Here is a 26,782-nt window from a genome sequence, read left to right as displayed (position 1 = left end):
CTATTTCTGGTTCTACTACCGAATTGCTAATAGGGCTTTGCACAACACAGAGAACAACATGCCCTTCCTACAAAGCAAGAAGCAAGATCCCGTGGAGCCCTCTGAGGGACTCGCACATTCCAAGTGAGATTGGGTCTCAGAAACCAAGGATCTCTTCATCCAGAGCCTAGACATGCCCTTCCCTCCTGCCAAAGCCATGCATTTTAGTGAGAAATTGGAGCTCCGATTTTTGTATGGTCAAAGGGATTTCCACGGGTCCCTGGATTCCTGGTGTGTGATTCCAGAAGCTAGAACTTAAAATGATTTGCAAGTTAAAAGTCCTGAAACTTTTCTTACTGAGATGTTTCTGCGGTTCACGATGCAGCAGGGGGAACTGCAGTGGGCCCACAGAGTGAAGGTAAGGCAGCCCTGGGCCTCCCGAGGTTGAAGGAGGAAGGCTACTGCCCGACAGCCCAGACTGGAAAGGCGATCGCAGTGTCTCGCCTCCTGCATAAAACTACACTTCCCAGGTGGACTTGCGGCCCACGGCGGGGTAGGAAGGGAGAAAGCGCTTAGAGCCGGCCCACTGTCTCCCATCGTGCCAAAGTCACACCAGTCTAATTGGAGGGCTCTATCGCGGTGCATCCCGGGACTTGTAGTACAGCGAGAACATGGGGCTAGTTTCTTTGTGACTCGCGGAGCTCCAAGTGGCTCCCTGCGAGGAGTCCCGGCCACGCGCACGAGCGCTGCGCCGAGAGGCAGCTGGCGCCTCCCGCGGGGCGGGGCCGTCGGTCCCTTGTTGACACCGCCTTCCTGCCCCTCCCCTCTCGGTGCCCGGGCAGCCCGCCCCTCCTTCCTGGAGTCACAGCTGAAGCGGCAACGGCGGCGGCACTGAGAGGGGCGGCCAAGTGGCCCACGCGACACGCGCCGGGCCGGACCCTGTGCTGTGACTCGCGCGGCTCCGGCGCCTCCTGCCCCAGCGGTGGGACCGGGCTTCCCGCGGCGGGATGTTCTCCCGGAGGAGCCATGGGGATGTGAAGAAGTCCACCCAGAAGGTGCTGGACCCCAAGAAGGACGTGCTGACCCGTCTGAAGCACCTGCGGGCGCTGCTGGGTGAGGCGCGCGCCGCAGCCCTGGGGACGGGGCACTGCCCGCGCGCGGGCGGGGTGGTCGGAGCTGAGACGGGGAGGGCGTGGAGTGGGGGCGGCGGGCGACCGACCCCGTCTCTCGGTCTTGGGCTTGTTCCCCGAAAAGCGGGCAGCCTAGCCCTCCGTTGTGAACTTCCCCCAGATTCTCACCGGCAAACCTCGAGGCGGGACGCTGCCGTGACCATCCCTTCCCCAGCAAACACTGGACCCCAGGGCGCCTCGCACACACGTTGAACTGTCATCTCCCCTTCCAATCTTAACATTTTTGAGTCCGGGACCCTAAGTAGACTGAGACCTCAAGTGGTCCTTAATTGAACTGTCTTCTCTTTCGCTCCTCCTCCCCTCTTTAAATTTTATTTTTACTTTTGAGTCTGAGTCCCCAAATAGACAGAGACTCCAAGTGATCCCTGGATACATTTAATTTAACGGTAACATCTCTTCTCATGCCCCTCCCCCCTTTTAAAAATTACCTTTATTTTGGATCTGGCTGCTTGAATTTCTTTGTGTCCTTGGTGTGAAGGGGGCTTCTGGTGTTTGCTTGGAGGGAGGGGTGACTTTCCTGGGTTCAAGGAGGCTGCTTCTCTTTTATTGCCAGGACGACAGTGATGGCTTTTTGCTCTCTTCTGTTTCTATGAGACTGCTGGGTGGAGGTTCAGCAGAACCCAGGTGGGCCTGCAGTCGACCTGTGATGCTCATCCCTGTGGGTGTGAAGTGTCCACAAGGCTTCCTGTCACCTGCTGCATGTGGCTGTAACTGGTGTGCTAGGCTGTTTTGTTTTCTATTTTCTTACTTCCTTAGTCTTAACTTTTGTTTAGGATGAAAACACCTTTGCTGTCTGTAGACTTGTCTGTATATATGTGGACAAAGAAAAGGACACTTTATGTTTCTTCTAGATGCTATTTTTTAAAATTTATTTTGTTGTTTAGAATATTACAAATAGTAGTGCATATGTCTCCTTTTTCCCCCCATTGACCTCCCCCCCTCCCACATCCCTTCACCCCCTCCCCCCAGTGTCTTGCATCCATTGGTCATGCTTATAAGCATGCATACAAATCCTTCGTTTGATCTCTTACCCCCCCAACCCCAAACCTCCCCTGCCATTTTTATTCTTAAAATGAGCAAAAATCACCTGATTTTAGGCATGTAGTCTTAATATGTCTGTCTTTTGAGAAAATATGGAATAAAATAATTCATTTTACATGTGAGAATTTTACATAAAGATCTTGCTCATGAGATGAAAAGCTGTAAATTATTTTTATTTATAATCTGTGAAGTACCTCTAAAGGAATAAAAAGAACACAACTGGTTTTGCCAAATGAAGTTATTCACAATCGTGGATTCTTTGAGATTACACTGTTTTGTTCAGATTGGAATGAAATGTAAATTAGTTACTGTTAGAGGGATTAGTTTTCAAGACCTTTGAAAGTGAAATGTGGCGATCTTGGTAAACTGAACTTTCTACTTCCTGTAGTAAAATACCAGGCACACAGGTTGCATTGTGTGGGGTTTTTAGTAGTGACTGATTAACTCGGACTGCAGGGACATTTTTGATAAGGAGAGTTGAGCAGTATTTTAAAGCATTTGATACTTTGGGACTTTTTCTGTGGTAGAGAATTTGAACTTTTGTTCTGTCCAAGGCTGGAGATTTAAGTTGGCTATTTTGTAAAGGCAGAATCAATTAAACCGAGATCAGTTTGGTTTCTTAGAGATACACAGTGCATTGTTACCATTGTGAGAGAGTAGTTAGCTATGTAATTGGGGTTTCACTTTGTGTGTTGTGTGTGTGTGTGTGTGTGTCTTATTTTGAGGAACTTTTTTTTTTTTTATCATTCATTGAATTCATTATGACTTAAATTGTGTAACATGGAGAGGTTCTTTAATATTTCTTTAGGTGTATTTTTGTTATTATTGTTGATGCATTTGTTTTTTGGAATGGCCCAATTGACTTGATTATTGTAATCATTATCTGTAGGGACTAGATTTTTGTAAATATATCTGAAGAATTCTAGTCATAATGTTTAATGTAAGCTTTCACTTATAACTGATTTAAAGACTTAAAGAAAAATAATGTATTAATACACTAGTTCCTACATCACATACCCTACTTGTTTCCTACTTTAAGGAAAAGTCTACTTAGAAAAATAGGTCTCTTGCTCTGAAAAAATGGGGATTAACCAAGATCAGAAAAACTATTTGAAGGAGAATAGAAAGTATTATTGTATTTTTATTTGTATACTTATATGATATTCTTGATTTGCACACATTTTATCTTCAAGTGATAATAAAGATGTCATTTTTTTTTTTACATATAGGGATGATACTACTGACATGATTTGTAGCACAGCTACATGACTTTGGCCTAGTTACTTAGCCTGTCTATGAGCATCAGTTTCTATTCTGTAAAATGGGTATGGTAATGTCTGCTGGTGTGATGTGTAAACTGTTTCAGCTTGGAGTAGGCACCTGACAATTTCCTCTCTCACTACTTGTTTCCCATCATTAGTAGGCTAGGAGAGCATTTGATAGGTAGTTTGCCCCACCCCTTCTTATTTTGATAATTGTGATGGACTTGTTCTCTCCATAAAAATTAGTCTGTCTTTAAGACAACTGGCTAACACAATTAGCTGTGAAAAGTAGAGTATTTCTTGGTATCATGATAATGACTCCAGTTAGAACTTGCTTAGCTACTTTGATCTGGCTGCTTATTGTAAATTGGCCTGATTTGTTTTATAGTGGGGGAAACGAAGACATAGGCAGGCCTTATAAGGGGCCAAGCCATGTGCTAAATGGTCTGTATGTATTTTATTAATTAGAGGAAGAAGAAAGAGCTCTTAGGTCCCTTGACTTCCAGTTCTCCCTACACTGTCTAAATCAGCCTTGGGCAAACTACGGCCCGCGGGCCGGATCCATCTGTTCTATCCGGTTCTCTTGCTCTCCCCTCTGCTCCTTTACTTTGAATTTATATTAGTTCACACAAACACTCCATCCATGCTTTTGTTCCGGCCCTCCGGTCCAGTTTAAGAACCCATTGTGGCCCTCGAGTCAAAAAGTTTGCCCACCCCTGGTAAATCATGACTGGGAAAGTAAATGAACAAACAATACAAAACAAAAACAAAAAAGCATATTGCTGTCATGCTCCAGCAGAGGTCTCATGTCTAATTAAAAGTTGACTGCCTACTGAGTCCCAAAAGAGGGTATAGAAATGGCATTATTATATCAAGAAGAATAGGGTATTAATAAACAATACTGCATTATGTAATTAGATTACATTTGCTTATGTGGCTTATATGGTAGACTCCATTATAGGATCTCAAGGAGGCTAAAAAGATAACTAAGGGTGGCACAAAAATAGGGGCATCTTGAAGTTTACTCATGCTACGCCCTGAAGAATGGTTAAACTAGCTCTGTCCAACAGGAATATAATATGAACCACATGTGTAATTTTAATTTTTCTAGTAGCCACATTTTAAAAAGTAAAAGCAGCCCTGGCCAGTATTACTCTGTGGTTAGAGCCTGCACACCAGAGGATTTCAGGTTCGATTCCAGGTCAAGGTCACGTACCTGGGTGGCAGGCTTAATCCCTGCCCCCGGTTGGGGTGTGTGCAGGAGGCAATCAATGTGTCTCTTTCACACTGATGTTTTTCTCTCTCTTTCTCTACCTATCTATCTATGTATCTCTCCCTCTTCCCCCTCCTGTCCACTCTCTAAAAATTAATGGGAAAAATATCCTCAGGTTAGGATTAACAAAAAAAGAAAAGGTAAAAGAAAACAAGTGAAATTAACCTTAATAATATATTTTACTTAACCCCACATGTTTAATATGTATATTATCAACAGGTAAAATAAAGTGTTTTTCTTTTCACTTTTTTTTTTTCATACCAAGTCTTTGAAATCTAGTGTCTACTCTACACTTACAGCACATCTCAGTTTAGACTGGCCGCATTTCAAGTGCTCAGTGGCCATATTTAGCAAGTGGCTACATACTGGACAGAGCAGGGCTAGAATTTGGGAAAGTAGAGGGGGAGGGCAGTTTCAACAAAGGGAAAATGGAATACATATGGCAGTGATGTGGGAAGGTGAGGAACGCCAGCCTGCCTCTTCCTAGTGTTCGGTGAGGGAGTGATGCGGGGAATGTTGGGCATAGAAGATGGGGTGCTGGAACCCTGGCCCTGAGGGCATCTACGGTGTCAGATAAATGACTAGAGTGCTGTGTAGGCCAGGGGAAAGGTCAGGACAGTGAGTTAGATGGCTGGGGGAGAGGACGGGTTGTGGGGGAGAAGAGGAGGAGAGGAATAGGTGGTCTGACTGGGAGAAGCTGAGGCAGGTTGAGGACCAGATCAGAAAGGGTTTTGTTTGCCTGATTTAGAAGCTCAGATCTTATCCTGCAGGTGAGAGGGCCTCCTTGGAGAATTCTTAGCAGGTCAAATGATAAGTTTTGAGAACTGCTTCTCTGCCAACAGGGCCAGGAAAAATGGATTGGGGTTGATGGGAGGGGTGGCACTGAACACTGGCAGTGACTGAGCAGACAAATGATGAGGGCCTGAGATAAGAAGTTCCATGAATAGAGAGGAGGGGTGGGGAATTAAAGGACCAGGCAGCAGGAGTGATTCTCTAAGTGAAATAATGAAAGTGAACTTTGCAGAAGCTAGGCAAGGAATGGCTAATCAGAAGGAAAAGAGATTTGGGATCAGAGGCCACAGTCAAGTAAAATCAAGTGACACCAGGATTTGGTCCAAATATTTGGATCCAGAGTGGAGAGAATAGTCTCCGAAAGTGCTCTATATACTGATAGTGTAACCAGACAATCAATTGGTCCGTGCTGCCTGTCACTATTTGAGCCAATTAAATAGAGACCGGTTGAATAATATATGAGCATTTATTCCAGTACCGTCTGCAGTGTGGGAGAGCAGCAGGTCATCCACAAAAAACTGCTCTGCAGCCCCCCATAAACCAGCTGCTTATAGAGGGTAAAATAAAGATTACATGGGGAAGTAGGGATTACAGGTATGGGGAAGTAGGCTATGCAGGTTGGGGTGGGACTCCATTATTTGGTCAACAAGGTTATTAATCTTTCCATGATAATAGGCAGTTCTTGAATGAGAATGGACTGCATTCAAAGGTTGACTCCCAGGTCCTGGGGGTACACAACTCCCAGCCAGGTCAGAATGTCCTTTCTTTAACCAACACAAGGCAATCATGGTTTACAGAGCATGATTACTATTTCCCATAACCATAGCTAGTCCCCAAAATTCTATTTTTGCCCCTAACAATAGAGCAAAATAGAACATTTTGGTATAGATGTTTTTGTGTGTGTGCATCTGTTGCTTTAAGTTCACTTACCATTTTAAATGTTGCCTTTTAAACTTATTTAATATTAGCATTTCCCTATGTTTTGTTCCTCTCATTTTTTTATTAAGTACAAACATTTGTTGAAAATATATACCATAATTTAGCTTAATATTGTTCCCCCAATATAATTTCTTGGATGGTGAAATTGTTTTTTCCTCCCGCCTCACCCTCCTCCATCTCTCTTTCTCCATTATAAGTAGTACTGCTGTAAACATCTTCAGAAGCAGCTTTTCCTATATTTAACATTATTTTCTTAGAATAGATTCTATTGAAATAAAATTTCTGGATTTCAGCATGTTTATGACTCAATTCACATTGCTTTCCTAAATGGGCCTGGCCAGGATTTATTGTTTGGTAGGGAGACAGACATGTAAACAACTACATTTAGGATGAGGGTCTTAGTGCCTCAGTGAGGTGGGCAGGAACTGTAGAGGCGGCTGCCATGTGCAGAGGAGGCAGAGCAGAAAGGCCTCTTGTAGTGGTGCGTGTCCTGAGGGAGGCGGGTCTGAGGTGGGTTTGGAATAATGAATATGGGAGTTTCCCAGATGGACAAGTTGTGGGTGAGAGATTGCAAAGAGGATTTTGTGCAAAGGGAATGATGTGGTCCCCATGGACTTAAATGTCCAGTGGCTGTTATCCTGTGGTATGGATAGATGTTGGGAATCTAGTGAAGAGTTTTTAAGCAGAGGACAGAGCCAAAACCCATGTCGTCCCTTAGTGAGTGATCCAAGAGTCCCAGTCACCCTGAGATTTGAAACAGTAGATGCTGAGAGAACAAGGCTCCTGTTCTTCTGGATTGTAAACCGTGAGGATGTAGCTTGGGCTGCAAGTGTTCATCTTTCTCTCTATGTGGAGAGCACCTGTTTCAAATTGAATTCACACTCAGAGGGAGGCAGAGCAGAGATGGAGAGTAAGGGCCCAGTGGACGCTGGGTGAGCTGAGGGAGAAAGGGGTGTGTGTGCCATCTCCACCCCTGAGCTTTTCAGTTGCAGGAGCCAGTAACACCCTGTTTTTGCCTTAGTTGGCTTGGCTTGTATTTCTGGGTCTTGCAACAGAAAGAGTACAGATAATATTCCAGGAAGAGGATGGGAAATTCCAGGTCAAAGATGGATGGTGTGTGTGTGTGTGTAGATGTAGATATGACTTATATGTTTTTTAAGACTGGGGGAATTTGAGTTACTTATATTTTTGGAAGAGGAACTAATAAAAGAGCAAATGAATAAAGAGTAGTAATAAAGGGGATAAAAATGGAGGAAGATATGCTCTGCCGTAGAATCAAGAGCATGGGGCAGGAGATCAGGCTTGACTAAGGCCACATGGAGGAAGCAAGAATGGGGTGTTGATTGACTGGGATGTGGAGGGAGCTCTCATGTGACAGGTTCTGTTTTCTCTGTGAAGGTCAGAGGTAAAGTGAATTGCTGAGCTAGTTTTATCACTGTGTAGTGATAGGAACTGAGTATGTCTTGGTCCCTCTTCTGTGTCTTGCATCTCCTTAAAATAAAGGAAAATTGTAATCTGTAAGGTCTTTTCTTGTTCTTTTGGGATGTGATCTAATAAGTACATTTAATTTATGTATTAAATGCTTGGCCAGAAGAGGGAATATGAATATATGTATATGTATGTGTATACTAGAGGCCCAGTGCATGAAATTCGTGCACGGGGGTTGGGAGTGTGTGTGTGTGTGTGTCCCTCAGCCCAGTCTGCACTCTCTTCAACCTGAGACTCCTTGATGGATGTCCAACTGCCCTCTCACAATCCAGGACTGCTGGCTCCTAACCGCTCGCCTGTCTGCCTGCCTAATTGCCCCTAACCGCTTCTGCCTGCCAGCCTGATCACCCCCTAACCACTCTCCTGCCTGACTGATTGATGCCTAACTGTTCCCCTGCTGGCCCGGTCACCCCTAACTGCCCTCCCCTTCAGGCCTGGTCCCCCCCAACTGCCCTCCTCTACTGGCCTGTCACCCCTAACTGCCCTCCCCTGCAGGCCTGATTGCCCCCAACTGCCCTCCCCTGCAGGCCTGATCGCCCACAACTGCCCTCCCCTGCCAGCCATCTTGTGGTGGCCATCTTGTGTGTTGGAGTGATGGTCAAGTTGCATATTACCTCTTTATTATATAGGATATATATATACATATATATAAATAAAACTAGGGGCTCAGTGCACAAATTCATGTACCTTGAAAGGAACTGTGGGCCATGAGGCTGCAGTGGGCACAGGGGCGGGTCTCGGCCCATCCTCTGCGCCCCCGCCTGGCCCCTCCTGCCGTGGCCCCTGGTCCCCTGTCTGCCGGCAGCCCCACTTCCGCCGTCCACTGCTCCCATGTGATGACGGCTCTGGTCCCTGCTTGCATCCGCTGATGGTGAGGAGCAGTTGGGGCTGGCGCTGTCAGTGGGTGCGAGTGGCGGCTGCTGCCCTGATTGCCCCTCAGGAGCAGGGGGAGGTGGAGAAGCCCTCAGGGGCGATCAGGGCCGGCAGCAGGTGTGAGCTGTGGAGCCAGCAGCAGGTGTGAGTGGGGCTGGCTCCAGCAGTGGGTGTGAGCAGTGGCTCCGGCGCCGGCAGCGGGTGCAAGCAGGGGCATTGCTGGCAGTGGGTGTGAGCGGCGGCTGCTGGTCCCGCTCGCCCCTCAGGAGCAGGGGGAGGTGGAGAAGCCCTGAGGGGTAATCGGGGCTGGCAGCTGCCCCTTGCACCTGCTGACGGCACCGAGTGATCAGGGCCAGTGCTGGGCGCCGGGCGGGACTGTGGTGTGTGGGAGCAAAGAATTTTTAGTAACCACCAGAGGCTCGCTCCGATGACAGCGACCAGCGCCCTGCCTTGGTCTGGTGACCGCGCTCAACTGCTCCACCATCCCGCTGTGGCCGACGCCCACCATGTTGTGCACTCTGCTGCCTGCTGCCAATGCCTGCTATATCTCGTGCGCACCCCCTGGTGGTTCGTGCACGTCATAGCGACTGATTGTTTGGTGGTTCTGCCATACAGTCTATTTGCACATTAGGATTTTATGTAGATAGATAATGAAGACAGTTTAAGTAGTGCAGATGATGCCCAATAGTAGTGTGAAGTGGGACAAAAGAATTTGCTGTGTCCTCACTGGCCCTCTTTCCTTCCTGCCGCTTTCTGTGCGTGCATCTCCCTTGCTGGGTATGGCTTTAGTATTTAAGGGTAATTTTGATTTTCTCCATTTTTGCCTCAAATGCAACTTAACCCACATAAGAGATAACTTTATTGACTGTATTGATTTCTGATATTAATGTAGCACTTTATACTTTGTAGAATGGTTTCTCATTTGATCAAATTGCTGCCAGTTCCTAAAGATTTGCCTTCTGGATTCTTAGGAGAGCTTTGTTTCTGAGATCTAATCCTCATTTTAGGGTTTTAAGTTTTATTTTTAGAAAAGAGATGTTTCATAATCATTTTATATCTTGCTTCAGAAACTGAAACCACATCTGGAAGACATCTAATACTGTTAGTTATAATATTTTACATTAGATATATACTTTAATTTCCCTATTACAATTGTGGTTTAGATTTTAAAAATCCCTTTTGAAAAGGATAAGGACCCCACTGATATTGCTTTGTGTTTTATTTTAAAGTGATGGCACATATTCATTGAGTCTCAACCATGCTTTCAAGGACACATAAGGTGTACTGGTGACATTGCTTGTGTCCAACTATGGGAGCCATGAGAATGCACCGCTCAGCTCTCCTGCTTTGGGGAGCATGATGGCTCCAGCTACTACCCTTGGATTCACCACTACATTTTAGTCAAACTTGAGCTTCTCTTGGGCTACTCCCAATCAGTGACTGAGCAAGCAGGAGTATTGATGTGGCCCATTCCTGCGAGACCCAGTTGCCTCTGAAGGGCGGCTCTGATGTGAGAACTCTCCATAGGCCTGACCAAGACCTTCTCAGAAATGTGTTGAAGTCTGAGACTTCCTCTTCCCTCCTTCCTTCCTCCTCTTTCATAGGGGTCAGAAATGCATTGTGCTCTGAAGCCTCTCACTGCTTCTCAGGTCTTCCCTTTTACCCTTCACAGACAGTTCCCCCAATAAATCTCTTGCATGTCTAATTCTACCTTGGTGTCCACTTCTCAGAGAACTCAAGCTAATACACCCTCTCTTTCCCCAGAAGGTATTGCCCATCCTGCCATCTAGAATTCTTCCAGGAGACAACCCAAGCACATTGCATCTTTCACATAAGCTTTCTTTGTCCCTCGGCCCTGAAATGATCTCTCCTCAGAATTCTCATAGCATTCTGAACCTCTCATTTGGCATTGATAGCCTTTGGCCTTGTATTCTTATTTGTGTTCTGCCTTATCTACCCCACTAGATAAGTACATTGAGAACATGAATAGCTTCTTATTCACCTTGATTCCTCTTGGTAACATATTTCCTTATTTGTAAGAATAATAAGTAGCATTTAATCAGCACTTTCCAAGTGCAAGCACTGCTAGAAATACTTTTACATGTATTAACTCATTTTATCCTCCCAAGTGGATGGTAATATCATTATCCCCTCCCCTCATTCTAGTCCTTGAGAACATTCTGATTGGCCCTATGTGGGTCAAGTGTCTATTCCTGTACCAATCTTTGGGTGAGGGGTATGGGGTACTTTAATTGGCCAGTCTGGATCACTTGCCCTGTACCTTATAGACTGAATCTCATTCCGGCTTATATAATTTTGAGACAGTAGTTCTGGAAAGGCATACTGGCACATTCCCACACAAAGCAGCACGCTTATATCTAACCTATGCCCATGTATACCGCAAGGTGAAGTTCATTGACTTTTGGGTCAGTAATCCTAGATCCGTGGTCGGCAAACTGCGGCTCGCGAGCCACATGCAGCTCTTTGGCCCCTTGAGTGTGGCTCTTCCACAAAATACCACGGCCTGGGCGAGTCTATTTTGAAGAAGTTTAAGTTTAAAAAATTTGGCTCTCAAAAGAGATTTCAATCGTTGTACTGTTGATATTTGGCTCTGTTGACTAATGAGTTTGCCGACCACTGTCCTAGATCATTGAGAAAATCTTAAATGACATTCTGTAAGTTCTACTTAAGACTATGGGGATTATATTTGAGGATTTATGTAATTTGGAGGAAGTAAAGGTTACCCTTTTAATAAATGGATTGATCACTCTTTGAGTCTGTCTAGGTTAGTCCATATAACATTGTGTTTAAGTCATTCCACAAATAGTTACTGCTTGCTATGTGCCAAATGAAGCCCAGCTTTATGAGATTTTTATTCTATTAGGAAAATAAACAAATAAAAAACAAAATATATAATTTCAGGAAATGTTTATAGATAAGTGAAGCTTGATTAAGGGTGTGAGTGTGCTGATCTAGATAGAAGGTGTCAGGGAAGGCCTCCCTGAAGAGGGGTTTACAGTCAGCATCTGTGTAAAGTGTGATCAGCTTTGTGATTATTTCTGGGAATAGTGTTCCTAACAGAGAGAACATTAGGTGCACAGGTTCTGAGTCATAATAGGTTCGGGAATCTCATGGAAGTCAATAGAGTTGAAGGAGTTGGGATTATGGAAAGAAGCGGGGATGAGAAAGGAGAGGTCAGGGTACACCAGGTGAGGCTTGTAGGTCTCAGTGAGATGGGGTGCCCTGGTACAGGATTAAGAGCAGGGGAGTGACCTCAGTTGACCTTTAGGTCGGATCTTTGTAAAGAAAGTTTTTTTTTGTTTGTTTTTTTTTGCTTACTTTATAAAAAGTCAGATCCTTTGCCCAAAAACTGAACAGTGACTGAAGACAGAAGAGAGGAGAGGGAAGAGAACGGAGTGGTGCTGGAGAAGAGAAGTGTCTGGAAGCCGTGGCAGGCACAGGTTTAGAGGGTGGGGCACACATACCCGTGTTCTTCCTTATTGCAGCTGTGAATAGTGATGAGAAGACAGGCTGCAAACACTGGTCAATGGGTCAGCAAAGCTAGAGTGCCGCGGCCCCAGCGTGTAGTGATATAGGGTTGAGCTGTGTTACTCCAAATCCTAGTCAGAGGCAAACAACAGATATATTAGAAAGTGCCTCTGATATTGACGTAAAATGGGGCTTTGTCAGTGGCTGAAAAAGAATGAGCACAGGAAAATGCTGATGGGTCATAAATATTAATATACCCATATAAATGATTGCAAAAGGCAGCAACCACTGCAGACTGGCCCCATTTCAGGTACCCAGGTACATTAGGATCTAGTCTGTGCTTTTGATAGTTTCTTTTTATGCTCGGCTGGCGTTGCTCAGTGGTTGAGTGTTGACCTACAGACCAGGAGTTCACGGTTCAATTCCGGTCAGGGCCCAGGTTGCGCCTCGATCCCAATGTGGGGTGTGCAGGAGGCAGCTAATCGATGATTCTCTCTCATCATTGGTGTTTCTATCTCTCTCTGCTTCTCCCTTCCTCTCTGAAATCATTAAAAATAAATTTTTAAAAAAGATAGTTTCTTTTAAAAAAATGTTTTGATTGATTTTAGAGAGAGAGGAATGGAAAGGGATAGAGACAGAAACATCCATTGGCTGCCTCCTGCACACTCCCTACTGAGGATCAAGCCTGCAACCCTAGCATGTGCCCTGACTGGGAGATCAGAACTGGTGACCTTTTGGTGCATGGGACAATGCTCAATCAACTGAGCCATACCGGCTGGGCTTTATTGCCTTCCTTAATGGAAAGGCCTGGAAGAGTCTTGATCTTTGGTTCAGTGTTACTTGAACATGTGATTTTTATGAACCAATGTTGCTATCTGAGAGTGCACTAAAGGAGATTTGTGTATGCAGTTGATAATTAGTGCCATTTGTAAATGAATTGTATCATGATTGGAAATTTCATCACATTTTTTTTCATTCAGAAGATATCACGCATTTGTTGTTCCTACTCTGCAGGCTGTTGAATGGCTGGACAAAGACAGTTTCTTCCTTCCTGGCTCGATGATTTTACTACACTTTTCAGTAAATGACGATTAGAAAAACATAGCTTTCCTAATGATAACAAAGGACTTTAATAACTAGGTCATTACAAGGCATTATGTACAATGAATGTGTTATTACAGAAGTTCAATTTGCATTGTTGGACAGAGGAAGTTTAAATTATATGCTGTTTTGAGGGCATTTTAGTTTTAGTAAAGATACTACCCTATATAATAAAGAGGTAATATGCAAATTAACCCTCACGCCCTCACAAGATGGCTGCCTACCACCAGGCCGGCAGGGGGGTTAGTGAGGGACGACCAAACGACTGAACAGCAGGCTGTGTGGGGCGACCAGGCCGGCAGGGGGGTTAGTGAGGGATGATCAAACGACTGAACAGCATGCTGCGTGGGGTGACCAGGCCAGCGGGGGGTGCTGTGAGGGGCGACCAGGCTGGTGAGGGGGGGAGGTGCAGTTGGGGACAACCAGGGCGGCTGGGGGGGGGCAGTTAGGAGTGACCAGACCGGCAAGGAGGGGGCAGTTGGGGGCGACCTGGCCGGCAGCGGGGGGCAGTTAGAGCAACCAGGCCAGCAGGGGGGGCAGGTAGGGGTGACCAGGCTGGCAGGCAGGTGAGCAATTAGGAGCCAGTGGTCCAGGATTGTGAGAGGGATGTTTGACTGCCGGTTTAGGCCCAATCCCCGGGATTGGGCCTAAACCAGCAGTTGGACATCCCCCAAGGGGTCCCAGATTGGAAAGGGTGCAGGCTGGGCTGAGGGGACCCCCCTCCCTGTGCATGAATTTCGTGCACCGGGCCTCTAGTTTTATATATTGTTTGCATCCTTTTGAGTGTTCTTTAAAGTTGAAAAGTAAGAGAACTTTAAAGAAAATTTGACCTGGTGTCATGTCAGATGAGTTCTTTTCTTTTTTATGGTAAGTAGTCAGGCTTTGAAAAATACTTCTTTCCATAATATTCTGGAAGCTTCCCTCCCCCAATGAAAAATATTCTGGTTATAAAATTGTACTTATTATTATTATTATAAACATTTGAATAATAAGAATAAGCAAAAAAAATTTAAGTATGAAAAAACTCTTTAAATTCTGCAATCTCCTGATAACCATTGTTAAAATGTTGGTGAACACACTTTCTGTGCTTGCTCTTGTTTATGTGCATTGCCTTCTCTTTCTCATGTTCTCGCTCTCTTTCTGTCTTGTATGTGTATACACATTAACACACTTTTTTATGAATAGTCATTATGCGTGGTCTAACACTATATTTTTGACTTAACATGCCTTGGACATTTTCCATGTCAGTAATTGAAGACTTACATAATACTTAAATGGTCGTATCATGTTTCATTGTACTCGTGTAGCAAATTATTCACCACCATTCTGCAGATTGTGCCTTAGCAGATTGTGGCCTGGGAGTGAGAAGAGTGGCTGCCCAGCAACCACAGGAGCTTGTGTAAGGGATACAGCAGATGTGAGAGTGTCTGTGGCTGCGGGCAAGGCAGGGACTGTGATGATTTTCTGGAGGTAAAGACAGCCCTTTGGAGAAGGCCATTTCAGTGTTCGTTGAGGTAATTTCACAGAAAGGCCATCCTTTTAACCTGTTCAGGAGGAGGGTCATTCCACTTGTAAGCTGGCTCTGGTGTCCTAAATAAACCAATTTCTGATTTCTCTTTTGGATTTGGCAACTAGTTCTGTGACTCCAACCAGATTCCTACTTAAAAAAATTATATTTCCAAGTATGTCTTATGCTTCCCTGAACCTCCTTGATCACTTTCTGTTAATATTAGACTTAATTAGGTGAGTAATGTGGGAGCCTGACTGCTTAGATTTGAGTCCTGGTAGTGGCCTACCTTCTCTGACCCTCTACTGACAGTATCTGCTTACTAGAGCTGTTGGAGGTTTACTTGAGTTACTGTATACAAAGCTCTTTTGTAAGCTGTTATTATAATTATTAATAATAATTATTTAACATAAGTAAGTTGGCTCTCTCTATCCTCAACATCACTTTTCTTCCTTAGTTGTTAGAAATGGAGATTTAGAAGTCACCATTTAGCTCCTCCTTTATCCATTTTATTTCTATCTCTGACTCTACCACTGATTTTAATATAGGCTAGCCCTAATTCAACCAAGAAAAGTAGGAGAAAGTGTTCATTAGTATATAAAGGCTGATGAAACTAGATTTCTAGTTTAAAACTAGATTTCTAGTTTTTGGTATAAAAAGGAATGGATATCCTATATAATATATATAATAAAAGGCTAATATGCAAATAGACGGAACCGCAGAATGACCAGTCGCTATGACGTGCACTGACCACCAGGGGACAGATGCTCAACACAGGAGCTGCCCTCTGGTGAGCACAGCAGTGGTGGCGGGAGCCTCTCCTGTCTCTGCGGCAGCGCTAAGGATGTCTGACCGCTGGCTTAAGCCCAATCCCGGGCCTAAGCCAGCAGTCAGACATCCCCTGAGGGCTCCCGGACTGTGAGAGGGTGCAGGCCGGGCTGAGGGACACCCCCCCCCCCCCCGCCACCGAGTGCACGAATATTGTGCACTGGGCCTCTAGTATTCAAATATATATAAAACATTTGATTTGAACATTATATTTCAAGGATGTTTATGTTGTGTTTTATTATATTGGTACTTGATATCTCTGTTAAAAACAAAGTTTTAGAATCCTGCATTTGAGAAATGTGTCAAAAATATTCAGGATAAAATTACTATTTAATTACTTTTTTATTTCTTTTGGTTGGAGTATATACAGATTTATATACAAAATTACTTTTACACATGATCTGTCATTCCTGGATAACAAAGTGTTAACATCTTTATGATTTCTAAGAATTTTACTTTCTATATCTAGTTTACCTTTTTGGTACAAGGAATGAAAGTAATACATCTCAGGAAAGGAACTGGATGAATTTAACTTTTACAACTTTTTCAATTATAGTAGTATTTGTTTCCTATTCTGTCAGATTTTATTTCAGTATCCACAGGGATGTTTTTGGTTGCAGATAATAGGAAACCCAAATAAAAAGATGAATGATAAAGAATTTTTTTCTCTTATAAAAAGTGGTCCCAAGGCAGGGTGGCTCCAGAGTTAGCTAATTTAGCAGTTTAGTGAAGTGGACAGCCCAGACTCTCTCTTCCTCCCTACTTTGCCTTCCTTAGTGTCCTCAACATGGCACTTCTGTCCCTCAGATGGTAAAATGCCTGTAGCCACTGTAAGCATTGCACCCAGATATTACAGTGTCCAAGGCTGGAAAAAGGAAACTTATTTTTGTGTGTCCTTTTAAGAACTATACTGAGTGGCCAGATTATTATTATCTCTGAACACATAATAATCTGGCCACTCAGGGTGTGTGTGTGTGTGTGTGTGTATGTATACATACACACACACACACACACACACACCCACACACACACACACACACATACATTAGAGGCCCGGTGCATGAATTCGTGCATGGGTGAGGTCCGGCCAGCCTGGCCAGGGGGAGGGGACATGGGTGGTTGGCCGGCCTGCCTGCTGGTCAAACTCCTGGTCGAGGGGACAATTTGCATATTAGCCTTTTATTATATAGGATATACACTGAGTGGCCAGATTATTATACGTTCAGAGATCATAATAATCTGGCCACTCAGTGTATTTCTTTTTTCCAGACATCATCAGAATTCTTCCCATTTTTTATTTACAAGTGTTGGGTCACAGGCTTGAGCCTAAACACTTCACTGACAAGGGGCATGTTGCCACCATAATTGACTTAGCAGCATCAGGTTCCATCCCCTGGAGCAAGGGAACAGCCAACTTTCTGAAAGGGCATGGCTTTGTGTGTGTGTATGGGTGGCGGCTGGGGTTGGGGGGTAACCCCTGAACAGGAAGAGGAAGGGTCTGATGTAGGAATGATTAGGGTTAGGGAACTGGAGGAAAAGCAGTGTCTGCTACTCCAGGTCACTCTCACTTTTTAGTTTAAATGCTGTGGAGAACACCTGTTAACATAAAAACGTTCAAACCTGTGAAGAATTTTTGTGAGTTTATTTGAGCCAAAATGTCCACAGTTGCAGGAAAGCAGAACCTCAACAGATTGAGATAATGCTCCAGAGAATGGCAGTTTCTCATCTATTTTTATACCTTGCAATCAAAGGAGGGGACATAGGTGGATTACATGAAATCCATTGGTGATAGATTAGAGGCAGGAGAAAGCAAAGCCAGGAAACTGTTGGGATTGGATAAGAAGTAAAATGATAGACACATACTTAGGTGGGTGCAGGAATAATTAACATAACAATGAAGGAATTTGTGGTATCTGTCCTGGCCCCCAGGTACATTAGTTGTGCCCCAAGGGGTCCAGAAAAGTTAGCCAGACATTTCAAGGATATGCTATCATAGATGCAAAAAGACAGATAGGCTCAGTTAAGGTAAAGGTTGACCTTGTCAGTGAAGATACTGGTCTAGGAGGTGACTACCCATCATAACTGCTTTTAGTTAAAGTTTAATTTCAGACCATCCTTTGTGGTTACTTTAGGTCTTTGAGTTTGCAAGACTGCCATGCAGGCCTTCCCTGAACTTGACAGGTTAGCATGTGGCCCCTTTTGTCCACACACCTATGGAAATAAATGGTCAATTATGTAAAATTTTGAATATATTTTTAGGGAAAAATAAAATAATATTAAAACAGTATAAATGGTACATACAACATGGCTGTAATATCTATAAGAAACAAAGCTATCAGCATATTTTAATATTTAAAACAACAACTAAAATTGTTTTTTCTGTCTGGCACATGGCCTGTGCTTACATAAATACTTTGATTTGAATCAAGGTCAAAGTTGAGACTGAGGTTTTGAGTAAACATGATGGAAGGGGAAAAGGAGAGGCTTGAGGGACAATGAAAGGGCTGATTAAAAAAATGGACTGTAGAAACCAGATTAGGAAAAAAAAAAGAAGTGAAGACTTGAGGGGGATCATAAATAGTGACAAGATGGTGGGGGTCACTGGATTCAAGAACCTGGGAGGGTTGAAGAGTTGTTCGAACTAGATTTCCAGAAGGAATTAGCAGGAATGATAAGAAATGGCAGGTGGCAGGAGAGTGGATTGAACCAGAGATGTTGGAGATGGGAGCTTGTAGGTAATAACTGGGTCTAGGATATGACTGGTGGGCATGGGTGACAGAGATGGTGTGGAGGACAACTTAATTAAAGATAAGGAGGTCAGGCAGCATCTAATTTTGACTCGAGGGCCACAATGGGTTCTTAAACTGGACCGGAGGGCCGGAACAAAAGCATGGATGGAGTGTTTGTGTGAACTAATATAAATACAAAGTAAAGGAGCAGAGGGGAGAGCAAGAAAACCCTCCGCTCTTTCGGCTCCGCGGGCCGGATAGAACAGCCGATCTGGCCCGCGGGCCGTAGTTTGCCCACGGCTGATCTAGATAAATGTTGAAATCAGTGCTAGTTATGGAGAGAAAGACGGTGAGCCAAGCCATGAACTCTTCAGAGCATGCTGTGGTGAGTGAAAGACTGTGTGCAACTTGGGTTGGTGGGGCTAGTTGGTAGACTGATGGTGTGAACAGCACAGAGCATTTGTGTAAGGGGTTGCTCCAGAATGGTCTGGATATTGCAGTGTGAGAGCAGGGAGAACCTGACCTCATCTTAGGCCAAGTGGTATGGGGGTGTGGGAAGCAGTGTCCTCCTCAGGAGATTGCCAGGTTTCAGGTACAGTCAGAAGGGGAAAGGAACCTTTAGAGACATGGTGGAGGAGAGGGGATATGGTGAGCTTTATTTTATAATAGAGGCCCAGTGCATGAAATTCGTGCATTTGGGGGGGGGGGCGTCCTTCACCCTGGCCTGCGCCCTCTTGTAGTTCAGGAGCCCTCGGGGAATGTCCGACTGCTGGCTTAGGCTCGCTCCCGGGCCTAAGCCGGTAGTCTGACATCCTTAGCACTGCCGCAGAGGTGGAGAGGCTCCCGCCACCACCGCTGCGCTCACCAGCCTTGAGCCTGGCTTCTGGCTGAGGGGCGCTCCCCCTGTGGGAGTGCACTGACCACCAGGGGGCAGCTCCTGCATTGAGCGTCTGCCCCCTAGTGGTTAGCGTGCATCATAGCGACTGGTCATTGTGCCGTTTGGTTGATTTGCATATTAGGCTTTTATTATATAGGACTAGCTTCTTTCTAATACTGACTGACACTTAAAGGATTTTGCATATTCTCATTTTATCATCACTACAATCACCACTGTTTCAGATGAGGAAATTGAGGGACAGGGTGTTTCAATAACTTGCCCAAGGTCCTGTAGCTTCTGGACTTTAACATAGGGGGTATGCTCCAAAGGTTTTGCTTTCAACCTTTGCTATTGCCTTTCAGCTAGATGTGAAGAAATAATCGTCAATGAAGTTTTGCTGAACAAAGGTGTGGGACAGGGTAGATTTTGGTATGGAATATAGAAGATAACTTTTGATATATAATGGGAAAATAATAGAACGTTTCCCGCGGCAGCTGTGGATGAATCTGCTGGGCTTCAGCATGGTTTCTGGCGACCATGGCCTTCACCCTGTACTGCTGCTGCAGGCGGCCCTGCTCAGTGTCAACACCATTGAGGTCTGCAGGAGGAGCATTTCCTCAAGAACATTGGCTATCTATAAGAAAGATATAGGGAATTGGTGGATTCATAGAGGAGCCAGGAATTAAATCTCAGCTAATGAACTTTATTCTATCTCTAAGAACTGTAACGAGAGTGCCATTGATAATAGTAAACTCAATTGCAATTGTATTGCTTTTACTACCGCGCTTCCCCGAAAATAAGACAGTGTCTTATATTAATTTTTGCCCCCAAAGACACGCTAGGTCTTATTTTCAGGGGATGTCTTATTTTTCCATGAAGAAGAATACGGTACACATTTATTGTTAAATGAAAATAAAGGAAATTTATTACCTGTATATGGTACGGTAGTACGGTAGTTGTCAACACAAACCAGACAAACTGTGAATCCTACAGTATCAAGAATTTACTTATTTATTCAATGACAATCATGTCATCATCTTCTGGAACATCATCATAACAATCCAATTCCTGAATTTCCTGGTGAATTTCTTGTGACTCCATTTCTTTCAGAATCAGTGGACCAAATCTCTCATGTTTAGCAATAGCACTGTCTTTAAATGAGTACTTCTTGTCAAGGTAGCCTGCTCGCAGTGCATTTGCAATGCAACTGTCAGTGATTTTCTCCCATGAATTCTTCACCCAAGTCACAACTTCTTGCAGTTTAGGTTTCACAAAGTTTCCACGCTGATTTCTCTCCATTCTATTTTCAATGTAGTCATTAATTTCCATGCGCAAATTGTCTTTGAATGGCTTGTTTATTGCAATATCAAGAGTCTGGAGATAGGCCGTCATTCCTGCAGGAATCATTATCTGATCTATTTTTCTTTCGTGAAGAAATGTCTTCATGTCTTTAGCGCTGGCTGCATCCCAGACTAGCAGACCTCTTTGGCTCCCTCGCATAACAAGCAGCAGCATTAAATCGACCCACTTCCTTATAACTGCTTGTGTGGCCCAGGCTTTTTCAGTTTCAAGAATAAAAACGCCCAAAACACGTTCAATCTTTTCCTTCTTGCCCTTAGAAATGATTAAAGGTGGGATTTTAGTGCCATCCAGAAGAATTGCCAAAATACAGGAAACACGTGCACTTTCGTAAGCAGTGGAGGGAATGTACGCTAAGGAGGCACCCCGCTGTTCAATTGTTGTTTGAGATGATTGGCCCATAAACACTGCAGTTTCATCCATAGCAATCATGTTGGAAAGATTGTATTTAAAGAAGTCAGCATCATCAATAAAGGACTTGAATGCAAGTGCTCGCTTAATAACTTGAGTATCTTCCAACCTAAACAATGTTGTAGATCTTCTTAAAGACAGTTCACTTCACTGAAGGAAATTATCCAGCCAGTGTTGTGATGCTTTGAAGTCTTCGGGGGCTATGTCAAACTGTGGTGCCATTGCAAGGGCAAATTCTTGAATTTAAGCCCTATTCACAACCAAAGCCTTTGCTCTCCTGTCAACAACCCTTTCACAGATCAGGTCTTACAGCTCGGAAAATAATGGTTGCCGACCTGATCCACACTTGCGCTTTTTAGCATTTCCCTTGTCCACTTGTTCAATGAGGTTACCATACTCTGCTTGCCATTTTCGGACCAATCGGATACTCAACATCTTCTCTTTGCAGAAAGCAGTAAGATTTTGGCCCCAAGAGTCTTCCACGATTCCTTGTACTCCACGGAGTAGCTTTTTCTTTTTGCGCTCATTTCTAGGGGTAAAAAAAAAGGAATTGGGGTATCAAGGTGGGGGGAGGGGGATCACTCAAAATGACACAGGGGGGATCAGAGGTGGGAATCAAAATGGCACAGGAGAATCAGAGGGGGGATTACCATTTTAGTAACCACTTTTGATCCTCCTGTGTCATTTTGATTGTCCCCTCTGATCCTCCTGTGTCATTTTGATTGCCCCCTCTGATCCTCCTGTGTCATTTTAAGTGATCCCCCTCCCCCCACCCCTGTGCCACTGAACACCTTCACCAGACATCCCCCCTACCCCTTTATCAGACATTTACCCCCTGGGGCCTGCCTGGGGACTGTCACTGGGCTTGCTGGGGCCTGGATCTGGGCTGGAGCAGGGTCTGCCACTGACTGAGAACCTTCAGTCATCATGAAGGCAGCCACAAGCATCAGTAGTGTCACCAGAGACAGACCAGCTCTCACCACCTTCGCCGCGTCCCGTCCGCTCTAATCCTCCTGTTCTTCTACACTCATCTGCAAAAGTCTCCTCCTCTCTCCCGCCCCGCGCTCACCGCTCACTCCGACCTCCGCTCCGCCTCCACACAGCAGTGATGTCAGGACTCCGCATAACGTCACTGGTTGCTAGACGCCAGTCGGGGCGGCCTTAGCGACCAGTTTACAGTAAATTAATTTTCATTCTGAGACAGAGCCTGGGGGCCTTATTTTAGGGGGATGCCTTATATTTCACTCAGAAGGAAACCTGTACGTAGGTCTTATTTTCAGAGGATGTTTTATTTTCGGGGAAACACGGTATTTGGGTGAAGATCAATGGGGGAAATGGAGACTCAGAAGAAGAGATGCCGCCAGAAGTTATTTGTTTTTTATTGGAATATACATATCTTAGCTGGCTGTCCCTGGACTTGACAAAAATGTAAACATGGTAATAAAACCAGAGTCCCTATTTATCTGATTTTTATAAATGTTGCACTTAGAGTTTCATTATAAAAAGATCAGATCATCAGAGGCAGTAGCTATCCAGGATTGGAAAACATTTGATTGCTGACTGTTAATAGAAGTTTGTGCTATGGTAAAGATTGTTCAAAGGGTGTAGGACTGTCACTTCTGTGTTTTTAGAGCTTCTTCTCTCACTTCTCAGGGATGATTTTTTTTTTTTAACTTTCGAAGTTCCTTGTGACTTAGTTATGATGCTCAGAGAGGGATCATTCTCCTAGATAAAACTTAAAGGACTTAAAAAACTAATTACTACATATAAAGTGATAAACAGGTAATTGGGATGGTTTTATTTTGAACTCTGGTTAAATATTTTGTCTATATTGTCTTGGCTATGAAAAACTCATAGTCCTATTGAGGTGCAAAACAGTACGACTTTAAGGAGAATTCTAATTTTGTAAGTCAGATAGTCACATGGCAATTGTGTTTTTGTTTTAAAATATTTTCATGCATTTCTTATTTTAGTAATTTGGTCTGAATGATGAGACCAGATCAGTATCTACATATTTTCATTGGTAGAAAAGTATATACCCTTTTTACAATGGTGACATATTTTTTAAAATGAGCATAAACATTAGCCTTTAGAGCAATCCTAGACAATCACAGTTATAAACTATACTATGTAAGAAGATTTATCTATGTCAGAAGACTTTATTGTGAATCATTTACCTGTCCCAAAAGTATCCGTGTTTCCATATCTTGGAGTAATACATTAAGGAGCGTGAGTCTTAATTCTTATTTCCATCTGTCACTAGGGCATTCAGCTGGATAATTTTTGTTTTGATGTCTTAGACCCATGGTCGGCAAACTGTGGCTCGCAAGCCACATGTGGCTCTTTGGCCCCTTGAGTGTGGCTCTTCCACAAAATACCACAGCCTGGGTAAGTCTATTTTGAAGAAGTGGCATTAGAAGAAGTTTAAGTTTAAAAAATTTGGCTCTCAAAAGAAATTTCAATCGTTGTACTGTTGATATTTGGCTCTGTTGACTAATGAGTTTGCCGACCACTGTCTTAGACCATTCTGTATTTTACTCATCCCATAATACAGTTTTATGCAGAAAGATGAAAACTATGTGAATGTTTTTTTTCTATAAATTATGGGTTATATTTAAAAGGGGTAGGATTGCATCTTTATTTATAGCACAACATTTGCAAATAAAGTAAAATTTCTAAGTAAAAAAAAAAAAACAAACAGCCCTATTTGGCTCAGTGGATAGAGCGTCGGGCCTGCGGACTAAAGGGTCCCAGGTTTGATTCTAGTCAAGGGCGGCATGTACCTTGGTTGCGGGCACATCCCCAGTAGAGGGTGTGCAGGAGGCAGCTGAATCGATGTTTCTTTCTCATCGATATTTCTAACTCTCTAACCCTCTCCCTTCCTCTCTGTAAAAAATCAATAAAATGTTTTTTTAAAAAATAAAACAATCAAACAAAAAAACCCCCAGTTTATTGGCTGTTGGTTGGTGGTGAAGAAGAATTAGAAATTAAAGGAAATTTCTTAAATTCAGGAATGGCGTTGGCTGGAGGTGCTCAGTGGTTAGAGCATCAGCCCCATGCACTGAAGGGTCCCAGGTTTGATTCCTGATTTTGATTCCTGGTCAAAGACACATACCTGGATTGTAGGTTTGATACCCAGTCCTGGTCACAGCGCATGTGGGAGGCAGCCAGTTGATGTATCTCTCACATCAATGTTTCTTTCTCCTCTCCTTCTCTTTCTCTCTCTCCCTCCTCCTTCCTACCCTTCCACTCCTAAAAAAAAATAAATAAGGGGAAGGGGAGGCTGGGGGTAGGTCAATGGGGGAAAAAAAAGAGACATATGTACTACTATTTGTAATACTTCAAACAATTAAAAAAATAAAAAAATAAAAAATTAATGGGAAAAATATCCTCTGGTGAGGATTAACAAAAATAAATAAATAAATAAATTCAGGAATGACCTCTAGCTCTATAAAGATATCTGCTGGTTACTTCTCTGGGTAGTATGAACATACTTCTCTTGAGTTTTGTGATTATAATAAGGCAATCTATTAGTGTCTGTGTCAAACACACGGAAAGTCATCACCTCAAAGGCAGTTTACAATCTGGACTCTCTAGTTCAGGACTTGTCCTCCTTCTCTCTTCCTTACTGGCCCCCACGAGTGGGAAGATTACCATAGCTCCTTCTTGGGGAAATCAGCAGTTCCCATCTTCAATGCCACTCTATTTCCTCTTGTTTCTTACCTGTCTTCTTATCTTTCTGCTCTTTTTCATCTGGCTCTTCTGCACATCCCCAAGGTGATGACTTATTTCTTTGTATTTCTGACTTGATTTCTACTTTTGATTTATTTCTATTTATTTCTGAGGCCTTAGTGTAGCTCAGGTTTGAGTTAGAAGACCTGCACAGGGGTTCTGCCCACATCCCTGACTGGCTCTGTTACCTTGGGCAGGTCACATAGGATCCTGAACCTGAGGTTTCTTTATCTTGATCAGACCTGTCCCATCTCTCTCACAGGGTTGTGGTAAGGGTCAAATAAAAGTGTCTTTTAAAACATAAGTGTGTAGCATTATTAATGTTCACAACCTCCCAAATGGCATTGTTCACTCCCTGCCTACATGCCCTGCATAAGCTTTTGTCATGGTGCCTTTTTTGTTACGTGTTTATCTATGTACCCTTGAGGGCCTTATATCTTATTCTCTTTAAATTTTCCAGCACTTGGGTTAGAGCTAGTTGGTATGGGTATAGCTTAATAATGTTTGAACAAGTGGGTAAAGAATGTCTGTCTAACACAGCCAGTGTGGCTCAGTGGTTGAGTGTTGATCCATGAACCAGGAGGTACACGGTTTGATTCCCAGTCAGGGCACCTGCCCTGGTTGTGGGCTCAATCTCCAGTAGTGGGTGTGCAGAATGATTATTTTCTTTCATCATTAATGTTTCTCTCTCTCTCTCCCTCTCCCTTCCTCTTTCTCTGAAGTCAATAAAAACATATATATTTTTAAAAAAAGAATGTCTCTCTAAAGGAACATGCTCTTTATGGTCATACTCTTTGTGAACAGAGTCTTCCTACGATAGCTCTATACTTCTTGAAGGTAGCCTTGTTAAAAAGCAGTCTTTCAATACTTTCTTGTGTTCCCATTTGCAGGATGCCAAATTCCAGTGCCTATGGTTGCCTTCTCAAGATCTTTATACATATTCATCTGATGAGTTTTTTTTTTAAATAAGGCAAATCAATAAATCTTTCTAGATTTTGAATTAGAGATATAAAATATTTTATATTTTTTTGTTAATCATTTAGCTAAATATGTTGAGTACCCTTTGGGTACCAGGCTCTATTCCTTGGGCTGGGAATACAGTGGTGAACAAAACAAGTGATGCAGCTTCTAATCCAATAGAATGATGATCAATGAAGAAGTAAATGAATAAATAAGATAATTTAAACTAATCTTAAGTGCTGTCGGGGGAAACATGTGAAAAAGCCTCTTAGACTAATGATGGGTTCTCACACATGTAAATAAACTGAGTACATTACAGATGTTATGCTCTTACTTTCACCGTGGATTGGGTTACTTTCAAGGGATCTAATTGTCTTGTTAGGTGAAGCCCAGCATCATCCATACCTCATGGAAATGGCTGTTACTTGGGCTTTTGGCTTGATGAGAACATCTCAGTCTGTATGAGGGTTCCTCAACCTTAATGAGGACCCTCTTTGTTCAGGTTGCTGATATTTGAGTGTCCTTGAGGGACCAAGGGAGGCCCTGAGAAGCTGGGGGAGTTTGTTGACCATCCAGTAATCTTTCTGTACCATCTTATTGCATCAGTGCACCCACATCCTCAGTACCAGGGAAATTGCTTGCATTCTGTGTCTGAGGCTTTTTGGTGGTGAGCAGTCAGGTATCCATCCATTGCAGAATCTATGAAGAAGAAGATGGGGTGATAGGATGAAATGTGAAGAGTGAAATATGGGGACACTTTGTTAGTTTGTGTGATTCCAGTTCTGAAGGATGCAAAGGAATGAGCTTTATGAAGATCTAGGGGTGGGGAAACATACTAGACGCTCCCCAACTGGGGAACACATTTGGGAAGTTTGAGGAATGGAAAAAAGTCAGTGGCTAGAGCAAGCATGTCAAACTCAAAGGCTAACACAGGCCAAATAAACAAGGTTTA

At 43.6% G+C, this 26,782-nt stretch overlaps 1 protein-coding gene and 1 pseudogene across 4 annotated transcripts in view; both read left to right on the top strand.

The window, feature by feature from the left end:
• Nucleotides 1–636: 636 nt before the first annotated feature.
• The window catches only part of RALGAPA2 (Ral GTPase activating protein catalytic subunit alpha 2), a gene marked incomplete at its 3' end in the record, with an annotated part of 304,312 nt that continues 278,166 nt past the window's right edge, over nucleotides 637–26,782 (top strand). For all 3 annotated transcript variants that reach the window (XM_080683050.1, XM_080683051.1, XM_080683049.1), the window contains exon 1: nucleotides 637–1,092. In XM_080683050.1, the coding sequence (XP_080539176.1) occupies nucleotides 987–1,092 (106 nt within the window). In that variant the 5' untranslated portion in view covers nucleotides 637–986. The remainder of the gene's footprint in view (nucleotides 1,093–26,782) is intronic.
• Nucleotides 19,906–25,342, top strand: LOC308255836 (immediate early response 3-interacting protein 1-like; annotated as a pseudogene). The gene is made up of 2 exons: nucleotides 19,906–20,172; nucleotides 25,331–25,342. The product of its transcript is annotated as an immediate early response 3-interacting protein 1-like (transcript).

This window comes from Plecotus auritus (assembly GCF_963455305.1).
Source record: "Plecotus auritus genome assembly, chromosome: 8".
Classification (NCBI taxonomy): domain Eukaryota; kingdom Metazoa; phylum Chordata; class Mammalia; order Chiroptera; family Vespertilionidae; genus Plecotus; species Plecotus auritus.
Note: the sequence above shows the minus strand (reverse complement) of the source record. Positions and strands in the feature narration are given on the sequence as shown.